Source organism: Triticum urartu, chromosome 6A (assembly GCF_056163025.1).
Source record: "Triticum urartu cultivar PI428250 chromosome 6A, HENAU_Tu73, whole genome shotgun sequence".
In the NCBI taxonomy this organism is placed as follows: domain Eukaryota; kingdom Viridiplantae; phylum Streptophyta; class Magnoliopsida; order Poales; family Poaceae; genus Triticum; species Triticum urartu.
The window spans coordinates 562739329-562764460 of record NC_141878.1 but is presented as its reverse complement, the minus strand read 5'-3'; the positions used below and the strand labels follow the sequence as shown (position 1 = coordinate 562764460).

Here is a 25132-nt window from a genome sequence, read left to right as displayed (position 1 = left end):
CGCAATGGAGTCCTGGCGCGCCCATTCTAAGGCCGCGTCGTCGTCGTCGAACTCCGCCTTCACCGGCGCCAGCCTCGGCTCCGTCTTCACCGGCGTCAGCCCCGGCTCCATCTTTGGCTTGACGAAACGCGGAGGAGCCGACGAGGAGGAGGCGCGCCGGCCGCCCTCGTTGATGACGATGCCGACGCTGCGAGTGCGCCGACCGATTGGCGTCTCCGCCGCGGGCTCGGCCTTGACGCCGAGAAGCGCCGGAGAACCGGAGGAGTGGGAAGATGAGCAAGAGGAGGAAGACGAGGAGGAGGCGAACCTCCTTGGCGCCCATGCGCGTTGGTGTTGCGACAGGGCGGCCCCCGTCGCAGGATAGGTCAACGGCGGGTTGTTGCCGCCGTCGAGGTACGCCAGCACGCCATCCAACGTGCGGCCGGGGACGCCCCACCACAGGCGGCGCCCCTCGCTGTTCTTCGCGCCACCAACCACCGGCGCGTCGTTGGTGGAGGCCAGGCGCTGCTGCTGGCGGCGCTGGAAGTACGCCGCCCAAGCCGCGTGATTGCCGGCGGCGTACTGGGGGAGGGAGCGCTCGTCGTCGGTCCGCGAGGCGCGCGCGACCTCGACCTCCTCGACGAAGTACCTGGGCTTCGCCACGGCGTCGGGTAACGGGGGAACGGGCACTCCCCCGTCGCTGAGCCGCCACCCTGTCGGCCCGACGCATGTCCGGCGGCGTCGGGATGTTCGCCTGGAACAGGAGTCAGGACTCCTGTTCGCGGAGCGAACGGCGGCCGAAGTCGTTCGCCGTCGCCTCGTCTCCGGGGAAGCGCTCTGCCATGGCGACGGGCTCGACGGTGGTAGAGAGGGAGAGAGAGGGGCTACCGGTGGCGCTCGGGAGAGGAAGACAGAGACAGAGAGAGAGGGGCTGGGCGGCGGCGAGGGGCGAGTCTGGTGTGGGCACAGGCGAGAGACCGCCGGCTTTTATAGCCGCTCCGCGCCCGTGTGTACGCGTGCGAGGGAGGGGAGGCGACGGCGCGTCATCCCGTGACGCGCCGCCCGTGAGGAATCAACGGCAAGGCTGACCGGCGGCAGCCTTGTCATTGATTCCCCGCGGGAACCGAGGTTGGGGGAAGACGAGCCGCCGTGTCCCTGACGCGGCTGGCCCGCGGCTTTTTCGCGCCAAAACAGTTCGCCCCGGGGTGCCCCCCAGCGCGCCGGGTTCGGCCTGGGGCTCCTGGGGGCGCGACTGGGCCGTTTTTTCGGCGCCGGTGCAAAAAAAAACGTCTAAGAAGGCCTTCCTGGATGCGCGGCTGGAGATGCCCTAATATTGTTAATATTGTTGTCCAATCACTATCCGTCGCTAGTTGCAGCCAATTATTATACCACCCGACATGGGTCAATCCCTTCTCTTCATGATGTCCGTGATCAAAATGATAGTTAACAGTTAGCGTCTGTCTAGAACACATCTAGATGTGACATAATTATGTCACATCTAAGCTGATTTTCACTCTGTTTGTAGTCTATTTTTTTGTCCTAGTTTTTTTTTCTTATTAATGCATTATATACTTGTAAGAGGTTAGATGTGACATCTTTAAAAAATATGTAGACGTGAATTAGACAAACTGTAACAGTTAACAAACACCTCCATCAGCCAGCCAGCGCCATTAACGAGACGGCACACTGGCAACGGATAAGGGTGCGAAGATGGTTCTCCAACCTAACATGTACTCCGTACGGATCAAAATTAATTGCTTGATATAGTGTGCATCCATTGATCGGGGCAGGAGGGTCCGAGGAAGACGTACAAGTACAGGTGTGGCATCTTCCTTCCACGAAATCCATCCGAACCAGCCAGCTTGTAATGCAATTTTTAATGCTTAAAGAACCATTATCTGATGCTTAATCTCTTTCTTATCCTGGGAGAATTTTCCACGCTATCTGTGTCTTAAAAGCTCGGAAATGACATGGTACTTACCCGCAAAAAAAGAGAGGAAATGTCATGATAATTAGGCTTTCATTTCCTTTGTTTTACAATTCCAACTAATTCTTTTTTCTTTGCAATGATAAATTTCCAACTAATTCAACTGTAACTCTTTCGTTAATACTACTACGACTACTACCATTGTTAATTTTAGGACCACGTTAACTGGCGAAATTCACGCGAGGTTGGCACATGCAAACGATTCGGTGGCAGTTTTAGTTGTAATGAAGTGGAGAGGACTGGCATCTTGTTCAGAAGACATGGCAGTTTCTTGACAAGAAAACTTTCGTTTAGAAATTACCATCATTTTATCTCATCTCAGAATTAAAACTGAAATCAAAGAGGGTTCGCTCGCCACCCCCTCCCCGAAAGTTAGCCGGCTAACGTTACCGTAATTTTATTGCAGAGTCATATCTCCGTCTCTCATTTAGCCTCCTATCTTTATCTAAGCTAGCACGGTCTCTTGGAATCTTGGTCGACATGGATAACGCCCATTCCATGATTCCATCCATGATCGTTGCTCATTAGAAAGATTTTAATCTGCACGCGAATCAATTATGCACGGCAGAACGTGGCCTAATCCTCCACCATTTCTGCAGGACGACACGTACGCGTACGTAGCGGTCGTCTTTCCACACAAGTGGTTTTGAGCAGTCGCGGTAGCTCTGACGTGCCGGGAACATGCATGCAGAATTGGGGGTCCTTCTTCTGGCCCTCTGTCTCCCATCGTGGGCACAAAATGGCCAGAAGAGCTGACTGCAGGTGTGTGGTTGCACTTGCACACGGCCTGATCTTTCTGAAGAAAAATGGCAGGGACAGAATGGTCATTTTGAACATCCAGGTCCAGCTAGCCCCGCAAAAAAAACATCCAGCTAGTGAATTAGTGTGTGCCTAACTGCAATTTATATATGGTTGGGATAAGCTAACCAAACAAGAAAGCAAATAAAAATGTGGAATATGCTGGTAGGTGCCCTCTGGGCAAGATAAGCAAATTTAGTGATTAAGATTTGCAAGTAGCAGTACGTCGTCTCAACAAACGCATTCGTTCCGCCCCGTACCTCTTTTTCCGTTAAAAATCAACTCGTCGTTGGCGCCTAATGCATTGTGGAATTATAAAAATCAGATCGATGTTGGAGATGAGATTGTCGACCCGCTCGCAGCGAGCTGAAGCTAGCAGCCCATGCCGATGATGCCTTGCCAACTTGATTGATGATAGCTAAATAAAAGCAGGCAAATCGGCATAACCGTACCGTACTACATGGCGTGTTTGGTGCACAAGGTTTCCCAGATTTGCTGCTTCTTTTCAAAAGCAAAATCTTCGTGAAAGTGTCGGGTGTGCCAATTGGCAAAGCAAAAATTGTGCTCAACTTTTTCCTCGAGTAAAGGGCTTGATGCGCGCGACTGTGCGAGTGCTGACATTCGATCGAACGTACATAGGACGCGGTCTGAATTAGCATCGACATACTATCCACGACCGGAAAGCTAACGATCTGCTCATCATAAGATCGAATAGCTAGAATTTGTACCGCCTACCTAGTGCCCACCCGGAGGCGATGGACGGGGTCAAACCCATCGGATCGGATCACGGCAAAGATCGGCCGATCTTCTTGGCATGAAACGAATATCCGCGTGAAAGCAAAAGCGGCTACACCTGTATCCACTATCCACTACCGAACAGCAGAACTGGGATGTGGATCATCCTCATCCGCTGCCCGGGTCCGGCCAGCTGCACCACAAAGGAGAGCTGGTGAGTCACTAAATATCCCCTGACAGTCGGCAACATCCAACTCAGAATTAACTAGAAGTCTTCATGGTACTACACGGCGCGCATAGGATGCGTGCGACCAATCATTCGACCACAACGATAACACAATTCGATAGCCATGCATGCGTATGCCTAGCTAACTAGCTATAGCTAGCCGGATCATCTTCTTTTCGTGTATAGCCTGAGCGAGTGACAGGAAGAGGAGCGAGCCACGAAAGAAGAAGATGGCACTGTCATGCCCGTTTCAATGCTGCTGTTTGCGACCGCGAGGTTATCTCCAGATCGACTTTCGTTTCAGTGTACGCATCGCGCTGACTAGCGGCAGCCTGCGGCGGGTGAGAAAGTTGACCAACGCGACACGGCCCGTGCCAGCGAGGTAAAATACAAACAAGCAGCCAGTTAAACATCGGGGAGTTCGCCGCCGGTCGGCCAGTCGGCCGGGGATGTCAAGCATTTCGGCGCGATAAAGCGGGGAGTGGATAGCGGCGTCAACGGGAGCGCGCACCTGCTTGCCATGCATGCCTAGCCGAGCTCGACATACACGGCACAAACATTGGCACGGGACATGGGGTGGAGTCCAAGGCAAGAAAATGCATGCACCCTTCCGCTAGCAGCGAACACATGGCCGAGCAGAGGTGCTGCTGCATGCATGCATGCATGCATCAGGCTGGCGCGTCCGAGCTTACTCGGGTGACACCATCGTGCTCTCGGTGCGCTCCTCCATCCATCTGTTCGGCTGGTTCTTGGACACCTCGCCTGATCTTTCTTTCAGGCTAATTTCATGCATCCCTTTGCAGCAAAGGCGCTCCTTCCAGTTCACACGAGGATCTATCTAACCAACGCACCAGCTCAATCTCTAGCTTCTCAGAGCGGGTGAAAGAGGCAGGGACGTCTCTGCCGTGGTCGTTGCCAGATGCCAGTCGACATCAGCACATCCGCACCCAAAACAACGCAAGCAATAACGGGACACCAGGGAACATACAGTTTTGGATAGTAGGTCGGGTGTACGGGGTTTGCTCAGTGTAAAGCTTTACGCACGGTGATCTATAAGTGGTTCCCATCGCTTCCGTGGCCAGGGGCGGAGGCACGTTATCTCATCCGCTGTCACTGGCACCGGGTAAAATACGTCTTTCCCTTATACATACTTCAGATTTTTGGGCTGGACACCGGTTATTTTTGGACCTGGACACCGGGCACCGGCTAGCCCAGCAATACACACAAGCCAGGCAGTGCAGCCCATCTACGTAAATGCCCACACATGATCGATCGATTAATCGATCCGACGATCCCTGGTCCCTGTACGTGCGCGTGTTGAATAGAAAAAGCTATCGAACCAATTAATCTCCTTATACTTGCGATCCGGCTGTACCTTAACTGTACATGCGCCCGTAGGGTTACTCGTCCGCTCGGCTTCTGCGCCTCAACCCTCGCAGCGTCGCCCATGCTTGCCCATTCCCCTTCTTTGTCGTGCGGCCAGTCGCCGGTCCGCCCAGTTGTCGTTTTTCAAGCATCGCTAGCCGGCCGCCTCTGCCCTCGCCCACTCAGGGATAGTTGGAAATTTGAGGTACGTCTCAACTCCCAATTCTCAACCAGGCCCTGCTCTGAACTTCCAACTCAGCACTTGGTATTCGGTAATTGCCGATCTCTTTGAAATCTGAAATCTCAACTGTGTGTAGGTATTTGGTAATTGCCGGTCTCTCTGAAATCTGAAATCTCTGAAATTTAAAGCTATTTCAATTGGGAACAATTCGCTGCGATTCATAGCTAACCAGGGGGGGATTATTTTTGTGAAAGCAGCGAGGCACAATGTCAAGTAAGTTTAACCCCTAATCGTATCTGTATCATTCAATCAATACATTTTGTTTATTGTTTCTATTCTTGCATATGCAAACACAAATAATGTAACTCTGTACATTTTTGCTAACATAATAATAACAAATTACAGGAGAATTTATGGAAAGGTTTCTTAAAAAAAAAGACATCAGCACAAGATGATATAGCTAGCCCATCACATGAACCGGATGATCCTCCAGCTCAGCCTCATGAACCGGATGATGCTCCATCACAGGAACAAAATGATGCCTTGACACATGAAGGTCCAGCCCTAATATGTGGAATTCATCTCAAGCTCTAGAAGAAATCAATTGGGAAGAGGAAATTCAGTCTGATCCTGGCAAAAGGAGAAGCATAGATGAGTATCCTCCTAATCTAAGGGATGTGGTAAGAAGAAAATATTTGGCTAAGCCTCTTTGTCAACCTCGTAGTTAAAATTTTAAAACTACAACTATTGGTGGTCGAGAGAGAAAGTTTAACCCTGATTGGTTTGATGAGTTTGGGAGCTGGCTTGAGTATAGTGAGTACAAAGAAAAATCGTATTGCTTCTGTTGTTTCTTATTCAGGCGCCGTGATAAGAAAGAAGCTGGATATGCAGCATTTGTTGCAAAGGGTTGGTCAGGCTGGAACAAAAAACATAGACTAAATGATCATGTCGGAGATGTCAATAGTGTTCACAACCAAGCAAAAAGAGATTGTGATGCTTTATTGCAACAAGACCAGCACATTTATGTTGCTTTCAATAATCAAAGCAATGCTGCGAAGAAGGCGCATTATACTAGACTAAATGCCTCAATTGATGTTACTAGAGTTCTATTGCAGCAAGGGTTACCTTTTCGCGGCCATGATGAGTCAGAGGAGTCCTTGAATAAAGGAAATTTTAAGGAATTTTATGCCTATACAGCACAGCAAAATCCAGAACTACGCAAGGTTGTAGGCCCTAATGCTCCAGGTAATAATAAGTTGACTTCTTCAATGATCCAGAAGGACATAGCTGAATGTTTTGCAAAGCAAATATTGCATTCTATTCTAGAAGAAATTGGAGATGGTGTATTTTCTTTGCTAGTTGATGAATCAAGGGATGTGGCTGGTAAAGAACAGATGGCAGTGGTTTTGAGATATGCTGGTAAATGCGGAAGTGCGAAGGAGAGTTTAGTTGGCCTGGTTCATGTGAAGGAGACAACTTCAAAGTACCTCAAGTCTGCTATTGATGATTTATTTGCAGAACTTAGCTTAAGTCTCAAGCAGGTTAGGGGCCAAGGATACGACGGCGCGAGCAACATGCGAGGTGAGTTTAATGGTTTGCGATCTTTAATCATGAGGGACAACAACACGACATATTATGTTCATTGTTTTGCACACCAATTGCAACTAGTTGTTGTGGCTGTTGTAAGGAAGCACAAATGGATTGGAAACTTTTTTGATATGATCTCTGTATTGCTGAATGTGGTTTCTGGATCTTCAAAGAGAAAAGACATGATTCGAGACAAATATAAAGAACAAGTGCGTGGAGCCTTAGGTTGTGGTTTTACTTCAAAGTGGGACGGGATTAAATCAAGAGCTAGCCCTTCAAAGAGCCGGAGACACTCGATGGAGTTCGCACCAGAGGACTCTGAAGAGTTTGATTGATTTGTTCCCTACAGTTATTAAAGTGCTAGAATATGTGGAAGAACAGGACAGGGATGACACAAACAGAAGGCAAGCATGTGGTCTCCTTGTTTATTTCCAATCATTTGATTTTGTGTTCTACCTGCAGCTTATGTCCACAATATTGGCTATCACAAACACATTATCAATGGCTCTACAAAGGAAGAATCAAGACATTGTAAATGCTGTACATTGTGTGCAGTCAACCAAAGACACATTGAATGATTTAAGGAGGAATGGATGGGAATCAGTCTTGGGTGAAGCTTATGCTTTTTGTGACAAACATGAGATTTCCAAGTTGGAGATGGAAGAGCAATATGTCAATCCAAAGAAGCCACGTCAAAAAACAGGTATCACTAATAAGCATCATTACGAAATTGATTGTTTCAATGATGTTATTGATTGGCTGCTTCAAGAACTTGACAACCGATTTAATGAGAAAAATTCTAAGCTACTAATTTGCTTAGCTGCTTTGAGCCCAAAAGAATCATTCAAAGATTTCAATTTAGAGCATTTGATGGATCTCGCTAGACTTTATCCAAAAGATTTTGATGATGGAGAACTGAGGGACCTTACACATCACCTCCGTCTTTACATTGCCGATGTTCGAGTAGATGAACGCTTCTCTGGCATAAATAATATTTGTGAGCTCTCTCAAAAAATGGTGGAGACCAAGAAACATATTGTGTATCCTTTGGTTTATCGGCTTGTGAATCTAGCACTTGTATTGCCTGTTGCCACTGCTATAGTTGAGAGATGTTTTTCAGGCATGAAAATTGTGAAGACATTTTTGCGCAATCGTCTTGGTGATGATGCATTGAATCACAACCTTATTTGCTATGTGGAGAAGGAAGAAATGAGAAAAGTTACCAATGATGCAGTCATTGATCGCTTTGAGGTCATGAATGAACGTAGAGGGCTATTTTAAAAGGTAATGATCTTGACTTTATGAATCATTGCAGAAGTCTATTTAATATGTACTAAGTGTATTTTATTTTCTTTTGTAGGAATCGAGGATCTATTGGCCTATGTCGTGATCTGACCATATTTTGTTTTCATTGTTTCGAGTTCTTATGCTTAATTCTTCAAATTTATGTAATCAACTAGTATTTCAAGTGGATGTGAAACAATTTATTTTGGTAAGAGATCTCGTTGCATTATAATTTGTGTTGTTGGGTGTGCTCTTTCATATATATTATTGCTTGTTGTCCATCATTGTATATATGATGTGTATGTGAACACCGGTACATTTTTGTTCTGGATCCGCCCCTGTCCGTGGCAGAACCGTTCCCTACGACGCGATCCTATGCCAAGTAACCACAGAGCGCAGCATGCCGTCCAATGCGTTTACACTGCTGGTGCGACGTTCTGTGGCTGGCTCCGAGCTGACTTTTCGCTGGTAAACTTCCGCGGCCGTGGACGACCCTCATCTGATCTCGACCGGCGGTACGGTGGGATGTTTCCCGGCATGAGCGCACCATCAATCGACGTCGGCGTTGCTACCACGGAGACAAGCCCAAAGCATGGTAAATTGCACGTGTCGTGATCAGACAGAAAACCACCGGGAACGTGGTGGAACAGTAGTCTCCCTGACTGACAACGTCCGCCACCGGCCGTGAAGAGGATTCGCCGGTCACCGGACAGTACCCGCAAAACAAAAAATGGTCACCGGACAGTGCAGAGCAAAGCAGAAAACGTGATGCAGAGCCGGTATCTACCAAGACCAAACGTGTATCACACCGCCACACACGGGCGCCCACATGACAACTGTTAATTACCGCATTTTTTCTTCTTCTTATGGATGCTTCAGTCGCGGTGCAGAACAAGCATTCAAGTATTCGAGAGGTGACCAATCGAAGTACTATTCTCGAGAGGATAATGCACACTCACGTAAACGTGGGTGGTGGCCGGTAGCCTTATCCCGACAGTGCTGATCGTACCTAGTAGTAGGCTAGTAGCAACTTGGATTCGCTAGCGGCGTGTAAGACCGACTGAACCTTGCTGAATCTTTGTTAAGATTTGCTGGGCCTGTTAAATATGCCAAACGCTGCCTTCACGTTGTGGGCAAGAAGCCCGGCCCGGGGACCCACCGTGACATTACTGTTGAGCTGCAACCGGATTAAGTTTCCTGCTCGTTACCTAATCTGATCACCACAGCTGCACTTAAAAAAGCAGAGGGGTCCATCCCCCCCTCTCTAGCTAAGCTGGCCAAAAGAACATACTAAAGTACGACCGACAGTTTACATTATTATCCCTCATCAAAAGTTGGTAGTGCTGCTCCATGGCATGCCATGCCATGCATGCTCCTCGTTCGATTACATTATCCGCTGTTAGGATTTTGCTTTAGCAGATGTCGTGCTTCACTTTCTGGCAAAGACTCTCAACATCGACCTCTCCCATTTTTCACCCTCCCAACCTCTCAAAGTTGCCTGCTCTGCCCATGTACAAATGTAGTACATTTCGCTGCTACTATTCGGCGTTGTTAACTGATTGAGGTACCGTATACAGTATGGCTTTCAACAGAGCAGATACGCCAGATCCAGTGAGCCGTCCTGCTATGCCACTAGCTATAGTTAACCGATGGAGGAGGTACAGAGAGCGTAAGCCAAAATAATGGCGATCAGCTACATCCATTCATTCATTCATTCATTCTCGTACCGTTCGGTCCATCTCGCTGTTGATAGGTTTTTTTTTTCTGCAACGAGGTTTGGGAGCAAATCGTACAGGAGTTTGAGGGTGGCTCCCTACAGCAGTGGTGGCCACTGTACTGAGATTAGCTGTGGCCAGCGCGGCACCAGTACGATTGCGCGCCACGGAAGCCAGGCCCCAGGCCCAGAGGAGGGGATAACGTGGGCCCATCCGACTGTCACATCCCGACCATACCCCCATCCATCTTTGCCTTTCTCCTTCTTCTTCCGCTGGCGGCCCCACGCTGCATGCCAGGCTCCTGCCTACAAAAAATAAGCCGAGATAGGCCGATGGATAAGATCCCAGGCACGAGTCCAGCCTGCCTTGCCCATTTCTGGTCAGTCCGTCCGGCTGCTACACACCACGGCCCCGTTCCCATGTCCATGTGCACACACAGACCCAGCACCGTGGCTTGCCGTTCTCGTCACCTCTAAGAAATCCGTACTAGACGCGCCGGGCGGGCCCGGCGGAGGGAGCTCACGTGCTACAAGCTGCCGCGACCATGCCCTGCATACGAGGTACTTCCTCCGTCCAAATTACTGCTCGCAAAAATGAATATATCTAGAATTAAAATACATCTAGATACATTTATATCTGCGACAGTAATTTCAAACGAAGGGAGTATTAGTATGGCTATAGGTAGGCGGATGGCCGGCTGGTGGCTCGGGTTTCGGTGGGTGGCAGCAGCTGGCGTGTCCGGTCGGGGCCGTTTAATGGGTCACACACTGCGACCGCGTTCGTCTCCGGCCGACGGCCAATTCTTTGGCGCGTGACCGCAGTAACGCTCGCTTGCTGCTGCCTGACCGCGCCGTGCATATCCGGATGACATGTGTCGCACAAAGCGTGGCTGGCTCGATCACGTTTGACCGGTGCGTCTCGACGTACGTATTTATTTGGCTTGCTACGTACGTTACGCGTCCCCGATCGATCCAGTGCCTACCACGTGCCACGTACTCGAAACCCACTATACTGGTACCTCCGTGAGTACTGGGCAGTAGTTCCAATAGAGGCCAGAAAAGCAAAATGTCCTACGGATTACGTTTTATCTGCATTGCATTGCAGCGAGGAACGGTCGTGATCCATCCATGTGATGACAGGATGGTGCTTGGTTGGCATCGGGCTATCCATCCATCGGGAGGCAGATATTTTGACGCGAGTTTCCTGGGAAATCGAAGTGTCCCGGCTGAGCGGTTTCGCAAAAAAATATATCCCGGCTGAGCGCCACGCGGCGCGACTCTTTTCGGGAACCGGCGAGAGAGGGAGTGGACCCGTTTCTAGCAACCTTGGCGAGGTCGGCAAGGCGCCTCGAGGCTCGAGCCCACACGCCCGCCTCCCACGTGGCGCGGCGCACCGCGAACCAGGACTCGTTGTGGGCCCCAGGCGTAGTGGCTACCAGGCCCCTAAACGGTACTATATTTGTTTCTAAAAAGGAAAAAGGACTGTGCACGCTGGTAACTTACCTTCCTCTCGCGACCTGCACGCTCGGTTCCATTGATTTTTCTTCTTCTCTCAAAAACCGTATACATAAATAGTAAATTTCTAGTGGTTTTTCTGGTTTTTTGACTACACAATATGAAAAGAAAATAAATGTGGTAGAAAGGGGAGTCGAACCCAAGTCTATTCATTAGACTTTGAGGCCAATAACGAACTAAGCCATCTTTAGTTGTTGTCTATTCTATATAAACAAGGTTATTTGAACCTTTATTTTTCTGTCATACCAGCAATAATATTTTTTTTGCTTGATAACTTTGGCACGACCAACGTGATAACTATGACTTGTAAAGAGTTATCAAAATGTGTTCTATATAAGTTATCGGGTGTGTGATGCGTAAATTACCGTGCTATTTGCACTAGGTTATCAGGGCATATTTCTAGAACTTTTCGCCCACGGTGAAAAATTATCAATGCGTTTATATGTAAGCTATCAGGTTAATTGCACGTAAGTTATCATCTTATTTACACAGAAGTTATCGGGTGGTTTATTTTAACAAGTTTTTCACCTCGGATGGTAAAAAAGTGGTATTTTATTTGAACTTGTTAGGAGCCAAGTAGTGGGTGAGTTGGCTATTGTGTTAAGATCTCAATATTGAAGTCTTGTGTTCAATTCTTAGCTTCAGCATGAATTTTTAGGCTATAAAACTACAATATGGAAGCTATTAGCATCAAGATTTGTTTCCACATCTTTTTCTCCCATTAATTATCAGGCCTGCGATGTGTGAGTTATCAAACTATTCACACAAAAAATAACTGAGGGTATTGATCAACGTGCCTCCCTCCACCCAGTCGCCAAATTTACCAAGATCTAGGTACATAAGTCATCAGGTCAGCGATGTGTGAGTTACCGTGACATTCGCATAAAAGTTATCGGGGGTATATTTCATCACCTCTATTCGTCAAGGTTATCATGATCGGGTTGCATAAGTTATCAGGTCTCCGATGTATGGGTTACCATGCTATTCACATCAAAAGATACGGGGGATATTTCTTCAACACCCATCCCTACACCAAAGTTATCAGGACTGAGTTATATAAGTTATCAGGTCTGTGATATGAGAGTTATCCTGATATTCACACAAAAGTGACCGAGGAGTATCCCACCTGGTCGGCAAAATTACCACGGTGTCATCAACTGTGGATGAGTTGGTAAAAATAGTCTACTTAAGTGCGGAAAACATTGGACATTGCATTAACTGTTGTGCAAACGTAGAAGAGGAGACAAGATAATAAGGTATTGTTGTGTTTCTTTGAACTGTGCTTTTCTTTACATTAGGTTAGTAGATCTAGAAATAGTACCTAACCTCAACATAAATATAAGGACTTGATCTAGTTCAAGTGGTAAAGGATGTGTGTGGTGTAGCATGAGGTTGTAGGTTCAAATCCCCACCTCCTCATTTTTTAGCACTTTAAAAGTCATTGAAGAAACAGAATCAGAGGAGGCGCTGGCGCGTTGCCAAACATCATCACATCTCGAAAAAAACGGATCCAACCGATCGCTCGAGAAAATCACGCACCATCGAGAGCTGTACGTCCAGAAAAAACAGCAGATCCGCAAATCGCGAAGTCTACCGCCTTGGACGCGCGCGAGCGCACAATTTTGAGATGGACGGCATCTGAGTCGTGCGGATACCTCGCTAACTGCCAATCGGCAGGAAATTAGCTTTTCCGAAGGAAAAAACGTTGCTGCAAGTTTTTTTTTAGGGGCAAACGTTCCTGCAAGTGGTTGGACAGAGTGAACGGACGCCCGCTGCGAGAACCAGGACGAAGCAGCCCACACAGGCCTCTTTAGCTTCCCCTTTTAGTGCTTAAAATTGTAATAATAACTACAAAACACGTACTGGAAATGGCCATGTTAGCCTATATAAAAATACATACATGGCAAAAGGCCTTAGTAAAATCTTCAAAAATTAATTAGAAACCAGCAAAAACAAATACCTATGCCCCAAAAAATGCAAATGTACAAAAAATAGCCACGCTTTATATTTTTATTTTCAAAAACATCGAAGTCACACACAGGAAATTGACACGCTCTTGAAGATATTGCAATGTGGAAAAAATTAGGCCCACCTCAAATCCCCACCTCCTCATTTTTTAGCACTTTAAAAGTCATTGAAGAAACAGAATCAGAGGAGGCGCTGGCGCGTTGCCAAACATCATCACATCTCGAAAAAAACGGATCCAACCGATCGCTCGAGAAAATCACGCACCATCGAGAGCTGTACGTCCAGAAAAAACAGCAGATCCGCAAATCGCGAAGTCTACCGCCTTGGACGCGCGCGAGCGCACAATTTTGAGATGGACGGCATCTGAGTCGTGCGGATACCTCGCTAACTGCCAATCGGCAGGAAATTAGCTTTTCCGAAGGAAAAAACGTTGCTGCAAGTTTTTTTTTAGGGGCAAACGTTCCTGCAAGTGGTTGGACAGAGTGAACGGACGCCCGCTGCGAGAACCAGGACGAACCAGCCCACACAGGCCTCTTTAGCTTCCCCTTTTAGTGCTTAAAATTGTAATAATAACTACAAAACACGTACTGGAAATGGCCATGTTAGCCTATATAAAAATACATACATGGCAAAAGGCCTTAGTAAAATCTTCAAAAATTAATTAGAAACCAGCAAAAACAAATACCTATGCCCCAAAAAATGCAAATGTACAAAAAATAGCCACGCTTTATATTTTTATTTTCAAAAACATCGAAGTCACACACAGGAAATTGACACGCTCTTGAAGATATTGCAATGTGGAAAAAATTAGGCCCACCTCAAATGGAGTCAGCCGCATGCGGAGAGACCCGCACGTACGGTTTTCAAATTGCCATGCTATTCAAAAAATAAAATTGCAATGCCCTTAAAAGTAAAATTGACATGCTCTAAATACTAAAATTGCCATGTCGAAAAGTAGAAAAAACATTTCCTAAAATTGCCATGCAAATTGCTAAAAAAGAAAATCCCAACTTGTCGTGGGAGCATTAGAAAAAGGTTTTAAAATGCCATGTTCGACGGACAAAAATGTTATGAATTTGCCATGTGGTCATGAGAGAAAAAATTTAAAATTTACCATGTGTATTTTATACCATGACAGGTGATGAAGCGAACATTAAAAAAATGTTAAATTGCCATGTGGCAGGTTCATAAATTTATAAATTTTCTTTTATATATTTTTTTGAAAAATTACCATGTGTTTAAAGCCAAAAATCTTTTTGCATATTTTTTCCACAAGTGAAAAAGTAAAAAATAAATAGAAAGAAGTGGGATATGATCCCTGTTGTCCTGGGTGGAGGCTTCATGCACTAGCCAGTCCACTCGCAGATTTCTGGATGAATCTACCTCATTGTACGTAGCTGACTAGAACCCAACACAATAAAGCATAAACGTGACGTAGGGTTTAATCTCCTTGGAGAGTCTAAACATGGGTAACTATGTATCCCTAAGGGATTTGCCAAATTTAGCTCCGACAATGTCTCATCCCACTAAATGAACATCACGGGAAATACTAAAAATAAATCCAAAAAGTGCAAGCACCTTGTGCCAAGTCTATGACTCTAACCCTGGTGGACTAGTTACACCACAAGGAACCTAACCATTTGAGTTATGCTCAGTCCATGCTATCTGTTTCTGGTTGAACATTTCATGTTTCGAACATATTTTGCAAAACGCTGTGTGCCGGATATTATATGTGCTTTCCTGTCAAATGCGACAGATAAAAATATTTTACAATTACTTTGACTTGCAACGAGTATTACAATGTGTTTTTATACCAAAGTGAACATATGAGGGTATATGTGATATTTGTTCGAGGTTGTTTTAAAACTATAGTCTCTGGAAGTTCTTAAATATATCTAAATGTATAAGGCATTAATAAAAACTGATATGAAGCGAAATATCTTAAAGATTAGTTTTAACCTAAACTATATAAAAGGTCTAAAAACTTATTTCCAAACTATTGTTTTAATCATTTCCAGCATAAGACATTAGCCAAAGTTTTTATTTATTGTTTTAATTTTGGGTGTCAAGTTTTTACAGGTATCAACAAAAAATGTAAAAGGTTTAAATAGTTATTTCAAATCTATTTCATCTATATTTCATGGAAAATATTGACCACATTTGAATTCAGTCTAAATGTTGGCGAAAAAACAAAGGTAAAATTACTTTCATAATGGTCATAATTATCATTTTATGACCAACATGTAGTTGAAGGAAATATGCCCTGGAGGCAATAATAAATTTATTATTTATTTCCTTATTTCATGATAAATGTTTATTATTCATGTTAGAATTGTATTAACTGGAAACATGATACATATGTGAATACATAGACAAAAAAAGTGTCACTAGTATGCCTCTACTTGACTAGCTCGTTGTTCAAAGATGGTTATGTTTCCTAGCCATAGACATGGATTGTCATTTGATTAATGGGATCACATCATTAGGAGAATGGTGTGATTGACTTGACTCATTCCGTTAGTTTAGCACTTGATCGCTTAGTATGTTGCTATTGCTTTCTTCATGACTTATACATGTTCCTATGACTATGAGATTATGCAACTCCCGTTTACCGGAGAAACACTTTGTGTGCTACCAAACGTCACAACGTAACTGGGTGATTATAAAGGTACTCTACAGGTGTCTTCGAAGGTACTTGTTGAGTTGGCGTATTTCGAGATTAGGATTTTGTCACTCTGATTGTCAGAGAGGTATCTCTGGGCCCACTCGGTAATGCACATCACTATAAGCCCTGCAAGCATTGTAACTAATGATTTAGTCGCGGGATGATGTATTACGGTACGAGTACAGAGACTTGCCGGTAACGAGATTGAACTAGGTATTGAGATACCGACGATCAAATCTCGAGCAAGTAACATACCGATGACAAAGGGAACAACGTATGTTGTTATCCGGTTTGACCAGTAAAGATCTTCGTAGAATATGTGAGAGCCAATATGAGCATCCAGGTTCCGCTATTGGTTATTGACCGGAGACGTGTCTCGGTCATGTCTACATAGTTATCGAACCCGTAGGGTCCGCACGCTTAAAATTCGGCGACGATCGGTATTATGAGTTTTTGTGTTTTGATGTACCAAAGGTAGTTCAGAGTCTTGTATATAATCACGGACATGATGAGGAGTCTCGAAATGGTCGAGACATAAAGATCGATATATTGGACGACTATGTTCGGACATCGGAAAGGTTCCGGAAGGTTTCGGACATATACTGGAGTACCGTGGGGTTACCGGAACCCCCCGGGGGCTTGATGGGCCTACATGGGCCTTAGTGGAAATAGAGGGCAGCAAGGGAAGTGTGGGCCCCCCAAGGCCCAAACCGAATTGGTTTAGGGCAAAGGGGCTGGCACCCTCTTTCCTCCCCCCTCTCCTACTCCTACTAGGAAAAGGAGGAGTCCTACTCCTGGACTCCCTCCCTTGACGCGCCCTCCTTGGCCGGCCGCCTCTCCCCTTTGCTCCTTTAATTATATACAGGGGCAGGGGGGGCATCTCTAGACACAACAATTGGTCATTGATCTCTTAGCAGTGTGCGGTGCCCCCCTTCCACCATAATCCACCTCAATCATATCGTAGCGGTGCTTAGGTGAAGCCCTGCGTCGGTAGCATCATCATTACCGTCGCCACGCCGTCGTGCTGACGAAACTCTCCTGTGAAGCTTTGCTGGATCGAAGCTCGCGGGACGTTATCGAGTTGAACGTGTGCAGAACTCGAAGGTGCCGTGCGTTCGGTACTTGGATCGGTCGGATCGTGAAGACGTACGAATACATCAACCGCGTTGTACTAACGCTTCCGCATTCAGTCTACGAGGGTACGTAGACACACTCTTCCCTCTCGTTGCTATGCATCACCATGATCCTATGTGTGCGTAAGAAATTGTTTGAAATTACTACGTTCCCCAACAGTAGTTTGGTGGTTACAATGCTAGTTGTACCCCCATACACAGGGGTTTGATCCCTGCGCGTCTTATAAAGATAGAATACTATTCTTTTAGTAAGAGACTAGATTTTCCTTGACAACAAGGCACCTAAGATGTCTTCGTCAATCTCAAGACCTACCAGTTCAGTTTCTCAAAGGTGCTTATAGGCATAAGGTGTGCGTTTTTTATAGGGTGAGTGTATGTGCATATATGTCAGCGTTTCTGCTTGTATTGTGTTTCTAAAAAACAATTTAGAGTTTCAGTAAAAATTAGAATATCACACATCATACTCTTCGAGTAATGGCAGACTTCATTAAGGAAGTAAGACATAATGCATGTGCATCTTCCGCATGGGCAGAGTCGTTTTTTTGCGTCAACCTAAAATATGTGCCATTTTTTGAATGAAAATTATATACCTTATTTCCTTCAAAATGATGAGCATTAATATAGTTTATCACAGTTATGGCATACCCTGATTTGTCAACATATAATCAATAATTACTGCAGGGATAACCTTCATTTTACTACTTTGAATGTTGCCTTATTTGTCTCGCCATATTTTTTAGTAATCAATACTTACATATCCAAGCACCTAATATCTGCATCACGTCTAGGAACGGAAATTGATCAGGCGCATATCAAATAGTGTCCTCCCGATTTTCGGATACAAATGGAACTAGAAATGCAGGTAAATATGTTATCGGATACGAATGTGGAACAACTACTAGAATACAAACACATATAAGACATTTAGTTAATTTGGAACAGGTACAAATACCATACAATTTAATTACATATGATACTAGGCATAATAAATAAGTCGGTAACTAGGTGACATAAAATAATTGACTCATGATATACAACAAATCGATGCTATACTGATAGACAAACAAATACTACATCATGTTTTTAAGTTAGTCATACATTAAGTGAAATATGACCACCTTTAGGATTATATGTCGATCACTCCCATATGGGACTTGAATTTCGTAAATTAGCAAACATGTTTTTATATATGGATCTCTCATCTAACATGTCTACATTTGTTTCAAAACCCAACACTTCCTCGCCTTTGCATTTACAAACAAATATGGACATTTTCCACACCCATTTTCATTTGAGTTCAGATGTGAATGTTGACTTGCCATATAGGAGTTTTCTCGAACATGAATATCGAAGATATAAGATTGCATTTACAAACAAATACTACCATTTTCTATGCCCATTTTCCTTTTAGTTCAGATGTGAATGTTGACTTGCCATATAGGAGTTTTCTTGATCATGAATATTGAAGATATAAGATTGTGTTTACCAAAAAATATGGACATTTTCTACACTCATTTTCATTTTAGTTCGGATGTGAATGTTAACTTGCTATCATATAGGCGTTTTCTCGAACATGAATATCAAAGATATAAGATTATCCATTGTCACTTTCCACCTAATCTTATCGCTACCAAGCAACTAATGATGCCTTGACACATGATCATAGTTTCGTCCATCTTATGTTACTTTTCTACACCAGGAGCAATATGTGTGCAACATACGGATTTTTTCTTCACTTTTCGGAATACTAGATTCGTCTATTTATCGCAAAAATTCAAATCCCAAAAGCTATCTTGTGCATCGAGACAGAAAAAAAGTACAGATTATTACGTCGTGAACAACACTTTACATAACAATGACTTGACTTGGAAACTATTCAAAGTTGAACATGCATATGCCTCTTTAAAAGCTCTACAAAATAATAGATAAGCATAGCGTCTATGTCTTTGGCATTCTCCTAAAATTGTTTATGTGACATTTTGGACATCCCTTCGGTAGACCGAACACGTTTCACAAAAAAAAACATTACATACGAGCAAATGTGTATACTCTTGTCCGTTGCAAGCAGCGATGAAGTATAGCTTATATAGTTAGGTTTTCTTTTGGTGAAGCCAACCTATCCGGGTTTGAGTACACACCCGATATGTGCTCGTGTATTTTCTGGAATTATTTCATACTCTTCGACGCTATCCTTTCAATGGTACGGCGTGTCCCTCGACTAGGAGGGCCGATTTCGTCATCTGAGGATCTGCCAGCTCATATGGATAAGGCGTGCGTGCATCTTTTCACAAGGATTTGTGCTCAGTTTCTTAAAAAAAACATTCATTGAAAGCAATGTCAGTATGACCTAAAAATTCCCGCACAATTAAAAAACCGGACTAATTTAATTATGGTAGACATTAAATGCTGAACTCCGTCGTGTGCGTCGAGACAAAGAAAAGAACAAATTATTACGTTGCGAACAGCCCTTTATATACTACCTCTCTTTCAGTTTACAGGGCGTGCGCGTAGCCCTAAATTGTCAATTTGACCAACCTAATACAAGTCATATATTACAAAAAATATACCAACATAAACTTCAGAGTTTCTACTTTCAAAAGATATAATTTTTGTGTTATATAGTTTATATTATGATGATAAAATTGACAGCCTAGGTATACGCGCAGGACTTGTAAACTGAAACGGAGGTAGTAGCAAAAATGTTTTGACTTCAAAACCGCTCAAAGTTGAACCCGCATATCTTCCATTTAAAAATCCCGTCAAATAAAAGATAAGCACGGCGTCTACGTCGCCTGTATTCCCTTCAAACAGTTTATTATTATCCGACATTTTGGACACCCGCTCGGTTCGGTAGACCAAAACACGGTTCAGCCACAAAACGTGGCACGGAAAGCACATTTTATACCCCCGTCCCGTTTTCCCGGTGCGCGTTCTCCTTGTTTGCGGTGCGTGCGTGCGTGCGTGCGTGCGTCCGGCGGCATGCGCACGCCCCTACGCGACGCGTCGCCCGACGTCACGGACCGGCCGGGGTCGGGCGGGGCGGATAGACGGATAGGGACACGAGACCCAGCGGCCGTTTCGTTTGACGCCCGCACGCAGCGCTCGTCTATCCATCCATCCAATAGCTTGGCAAAAAATAAAGGAAAAAAAACCCAACCCGAACCGTCCCACGGCGCGGGGCGGGGGCAGGACCGTCATTGGCGCCCCTTTCCGATCTGGATAAGCCCCGTGGGCGCGTTGGTTGCCCCCTCCTTCTTCCACCTTCGCTCCTGATCCTGGTCCAAGCTAGGAAGGGGGGCCGGGATCGCGCCGCTTCCGTGCTGCTCTCGTCTCGTTTATATATACCTCCTCCCACGCCCCCGCCCCCGGCCCTTCTTATCCCCAGAAGCTTCCACCCCCCCCTTCTCCTACATTTCCACGCGGCCCTCGCCGTCTCTTCATGCGCCATCCCCGTCTAGCAGCACTGGGCATCTGCGGCACGAATCGATAGAAGGACCGGACCGGCGACATGCCGTCGCTCTCCTGCCACAACCTGCTCGACCTGGCCGAGGAGCTGCCCCCGCTCCCGCCGTCCCCGCTCCGGCTCCCGCGGGTCATGGCCGCGGCGTCCCCCTCCTCGCCGGCCTCGCCGTCCCCGTCCGGCCCGCCGCGGCGGGTCATCGTCTCCCACCGCCTGCCCCTCCGCGCGTCCCCCGACCCCGCCGCGCCGTTCGGGTTTAAATTCACCGTCGACGCGGGCACCGTCGCCTACCAGCTCCGCTCGGGCCTGCCGCCCGCGGCCCCCGTGCTGCACGTCGGCACGCTGCCCCCCGCCGCGGCGGAGGCGGCCTCCGACGAGCTGGCCAGCTACCTCGTGTCCGCCTTCTCCTGCCTGCCCGTCTTCCTCCCCGCCGACCTCCACGGCAAGTTCTACCACGGCTTCTGCAAGCACTACATGTGGCCGCTGCTCCACTACCTGCTCCCGCTCACGCCCTCCACGCTCGGCGGCCTGCCCTTCGACCGCGCGCTCTACCACTCCTTCCTCTCCGCCAACCGCGCCTTCGCCGACCGCCTCACCGAGGTGCTCGCCCCCGACGACGACTTCGTCTGGATCCAGGACTACCACCTCCTCGCCCTCCCCACCTTCCTCCGCAAGCGCTTCCCGCGCGCCAGGGTCGGATTCTTCCTCCACTCCCCCTTCCCCTCCTCCGAGATCTTCCGCACCATCCCCGTCCGCGACGACCTGCTCCGCGCCCTCCTCAACGCCGACCTCGTCGGCTTCCACACCTTCGACTACGCGCGCCACTTCCTGTCGGCGTGCTCGCGCCTCCTCGGCCTGGATTACCAGTCCAAGCGCGGGTACATCGGCATCGAGTACTACGGCCGCACCGTCACCGTCAAGATACTGCCCGTCGGCATCGACATGGGCCAGCTCCGCTCGGTCGTGTCGGCGCCGGAGACGGCCGACGTGGTGCGCCAGGTCGCCGACGCCTACAAGGGGCGGCGCCTCATGCTGGGCGTGGACGACGTCGACCTCTTCAAGGGGATCGGGCTCAAGTTCCTGGGTATGGAGCAGCTCCTGGTGGAGAACCCTGAGCTCCGCGGCAAGGCCGTGCTCGTGCAGATCACCAATCCGGCGCGCAGCGAGGGCCGGGACGTGCAGGAGGTGCAGGACGAGGCCAGAGCCATCAGCGCCCGGGTCAACGAGCGGTTCGGCAGCCCCGGTTACACCCCGATCGTGATGATCAGCCGCCCGGTGTCGGAGCACGAGAAGGCGGCCTACTACGCCGCCGCCGAGTGCTGCGTGGTGAGCGCCGTCCGCGACGGGCTCAACCGGATTCCGTACATCTACACGGTGTGCCGGCAGGAGAGCACCGCCCTGGGGGACGCCCCTAAGCGGAGCGTCATCGTGCTGTCTGAGTTCGTGGGATGCTCGCCGTCGCTCAGCGGGGCGATCCGGGTGAACCCATGGAGCGTGGAGTCCGTCGCCGAGGCCATGAGCTCGGCATTGAGGATGTCCGACGGCGAGCAAAGGCTGCGGCACGAGAAGCATTACAAGTATGTGAGCACCCATGATGTGGCCTACTGGGCGCGCTCGTTCGACCAGGACCTGCAGCGAGCCTGCAAGGACCATTTCTCGCGCCGGCATTGGGGGATTGGTTTCGGGATGAGCTTCAAGGTGGTGGCGCTCGGCCCAAATTTCAGGCGGCTTTCCGTCGAGCACATTGTGCCGTCGTTCAGGAAGACGGAGAACCGGCTGATTCTCCTGGACTACGATGGGACCGTGATGCCGGAGAGCTCCATCGACAAGGCGCCGAGCAGTGAGGTCATCTCCGTCTTGAATCGTCTGTGCGAAGACCCGAAGAACAGGGTGTTCATCGTGAGCGGTCGGGGGAAGGATGAGCTGAGCAAGTGGTTCGCGCCATGTGAGAAGCTGGGGATTGCTGCAGAGCACGGCTACTTCACTAGGTGAGATCTCTAGACACTTGTCGGTAAAGATGTACTGCTAGTTGGTACGGTGTTGCTTTGCTCCGGATCCTTGTTGACCGCTTTTGATGATTTGGATAAAATCCGTAGGAAAGCATGCGAATTAAGCAAAGTAGCACAACAAACAGTGTCATCCAAGAAAACATTTTCAAGATGCATAAAAATGAGTAGCAACCAACCGGTCTAGATTCACAGCTAGAGCATAGCTCCTCCGAAACCAGCCTCGAACCGTCGACATTCTTGCTTCCGGAACAACCTTAGGATGTTACGGTTTCGGAGGGTGAGAAGTGATTGATTTCGACCATGAACCTAAGCATAGACGGCCACTGTTCCAGTATCCCTTTAGGCTTTAGTTAGAAGAGAGCATTCAAATCTTTTGTTTGTGGTTGCAGAATAGTGACGTCCATTGATATAACCCTGGCCAATTCTTCATTGCAGGTGGAGCAAGGAATCGCCATGGGAGACCTGCGGGCTGGTGGCGGACTTCGACTGGAAGAAGACCGCCGAGCCGGTGATGAGACTGTACACGGAGGCCACCGACGGATCGTACATCGAGCACAAGGAGAGCGCGCTGGTGTGGCACCACGACGAGGCGGATCCGGACTTCGGTTCGTGCCAGGCGAAGGAGCTGCTCGACCATCTCGAGAGCGTGCTCGCCAACGAGCCGGTCGTGGTGAAGAGGGGCCAGCACATCGTGGAGGTTAACCCCCAGGTAATGCGCGTGCAAACTGTTGTTCTACAGTTTTATTTAGAGTTGATTAATTGGGCTGCTGCTAGTCGGTCAAATGGAAAAATAATTAATCGGGGTCGTAGACTTGGCACCAGTATAAAACATGTTGAACAACAGCTAAACAACCAAACGTAGCTGTCCAACTAAAGGCAACGGATAAGGATTGATCCGATCTGATCTGATCCAATCCAATCCGATCCAGTCCTCATCCACCAGACCACACCGCCACATGCTTGATTGCCCCCCGGAACAATCTATATCCTCTCCACGAAACGGATTTGTTGGATCGGCGGGTGGGCCATTTCGCCGGCGTGGACAGGGGAATTCGTGGAAGAAACGCCCGTTTTGTCCCCACTGGGTTTGGATTTGGAGGAGAGCAACTTGCGTGGCGCTATTTGATTTTATTTTAGAAAGTAGCAGCATCTGTGTATCACTTGCCGGTACCACCACCATCTGTGTATCGTTGTCTTGTTTTGACATGGATGAAATATCTCTCCTCTCCGTCGTGGTCGTGCAGGGCATCAGCAAGGGCGTGGTGGTGGAGAGCCTCCTGTCGTCCATGGTGCGCGGCGGCAAGGCCCCCGACTTCGTGCTCTGCATCGGGGACGACCGCTCCGACGAGGACATGTTCGAGAGCATCGTGTGCCCGGCCAACGGCAGCGTGAAGCTCCCGGTGACGAGCGAGGTGTTTGCGTGCACCGTGGGGAAGAAGCCGAGCATGGCCAAGTACTACCTGGACGACACGGTGGACGTGATCAAGATGCTGCAGGGGCTGGCGAGCGCGCCGTCGCAGCACCGGCCGTGGCCCGTGCAGCTCCGGGTCACCTTCGAGGAAGGAAACGGGGTATGAACAAGCCGCCGACGATGATGTCAATAACCCATGAAAAAAAGAAGGATGACGACGACGATGATGATGATGATTCGGTCAATCAGTTGGTGTGGTTTTAGGATTAGCTGCAGTTAGAGGATAAACAGGTTTCTTTCTTCTTTCTTCTTCTTCTTCTTCTTCTTCTTCTTCTTCTTCTTCTTCTTCTGGTTTACGTTTAAAACCTCTTCCTCTCGCGCACGCTTATACATATGCCCGCCCCATACATTGAGCGTGAGAGGAAGAGGTTTGTTCCTTCCGGTCACATTGTATATGTAGTTGACGATGACGATGAAATCAATCCGAGCAAGAAAAATGATTCTTTCAGCCCCCATGCTATCGCACAGATAGTATATCGTTGATCCTTCCATCGATCCCCACTATTGCAACCTTAATTTCACACCATATGTGGATGGATGCAGTGGATTGGCAGTCCCATTCGGGCACGCTTTTCACCTTTGCCGCTGCATTATTACGACCAGATCTGGTCCATCCGGATGGCTGGATGGATGCCCACCGGCGTCCAGATCAGACCAGGTGCTCCTTATCTCCTTCCGCCGCCAGCATCCTCGGAGTAGATTTTCTTCCCGTTCCTGGTAGATAAAGCAACGGGAGACTAACCTAACCCACTGCCAACCCCCGCCCGCATTTCACACAGGGATATCTCTGTACCGCGTCCGGCCCGGCTGCAAGCAGGCGTCGAGGCATGCGACATTTCCTAGGAGCCAAACTTCAACGGCCCAAGCAAGTTTTCCTTTGCCATGATCACGGTTGGCAAATCTTCGTTGTCAGAGAGCAGCTGGTACATGGCCGTGCTGTGCCAGTGCGCACGACGGTCGCGCATGCACGCCGCAGTCGATGCGGTACGCGCCGGAGAGGGACATGGGTAGATGGATCGATCCACCGGTCGGTGGAATGGAATGCCCGGGCGATC

At 47.8% G+C, this 25132-nt stretch overlaps 1 protein-coding gene and 1 pseudogene across 2 annotated transcripts; both read left to right on the top strand.

Moving 5' to 3' along the window:
* The first annotated feature begins 4791 nt into the window (after positions 1–4791).
* On the top strand, positions 4792–8368 carry LOC147966342 (uncharacterized; annotated as a pseudogene). Its single transcript, XR_015608846.1, has 4 exons — positions 4792–5295; positions 5408–5544; positions 5677–8142; positions 8219–8368. The product of XR_015608846.1 is annotated as an uncharacterized LOC147966342 (transcript).
* Positions 8369–20497: 12129 nt separating this feature from the next.
* On the top strand, positions 20498–24525 carry LOC147966341 (putative alpha,alpha-trehalose-phosphate synthase [UDP-forming] 11). Its single transcript, XM_087528822.1, has 3 exons — positions 20498–22585; positions 23042–23315; positions 23851–24525. The coding sequence occupies exons 1-3, from the start codon at positions 20646–20648 to the stop codon at positions 24181–24183; spliced, it is 2547 nt and encodes an 848-aa protein (XP_087384948.1). The 5' UTR covers positions 20498–20645; the 3' UTR covers positions 24184–24525.
* Positions 24526–25132: the final 607 nt, after the last annotated feature.

Excerpts from the sequence above, each read along its gene's own strand:
- LOC147966341 (XM_087528822.1), top strand. The coding sequence starts at position 20,646 with ATGCCGTCGCTCTCCTGCCACAACCTGCTCGACCTGGCCGAGGAGCTG. Across the intron at positions 22,586-23,041 it reads GAGCACGGCTACTTCACTAG|GTGGAGCAAGGAATCGCCAT; the intron begins GTGAGATCTCTA and ends TCTTCATTGCAG. Across the intron at positions 23,316-23,850 it reads TCGTGGAGGTTAACCCCCAG|GGCATCAGCAAGGGCGTGGT; the intron begins GTAATGCGCGTG and ends GTGGTCGTGCAG.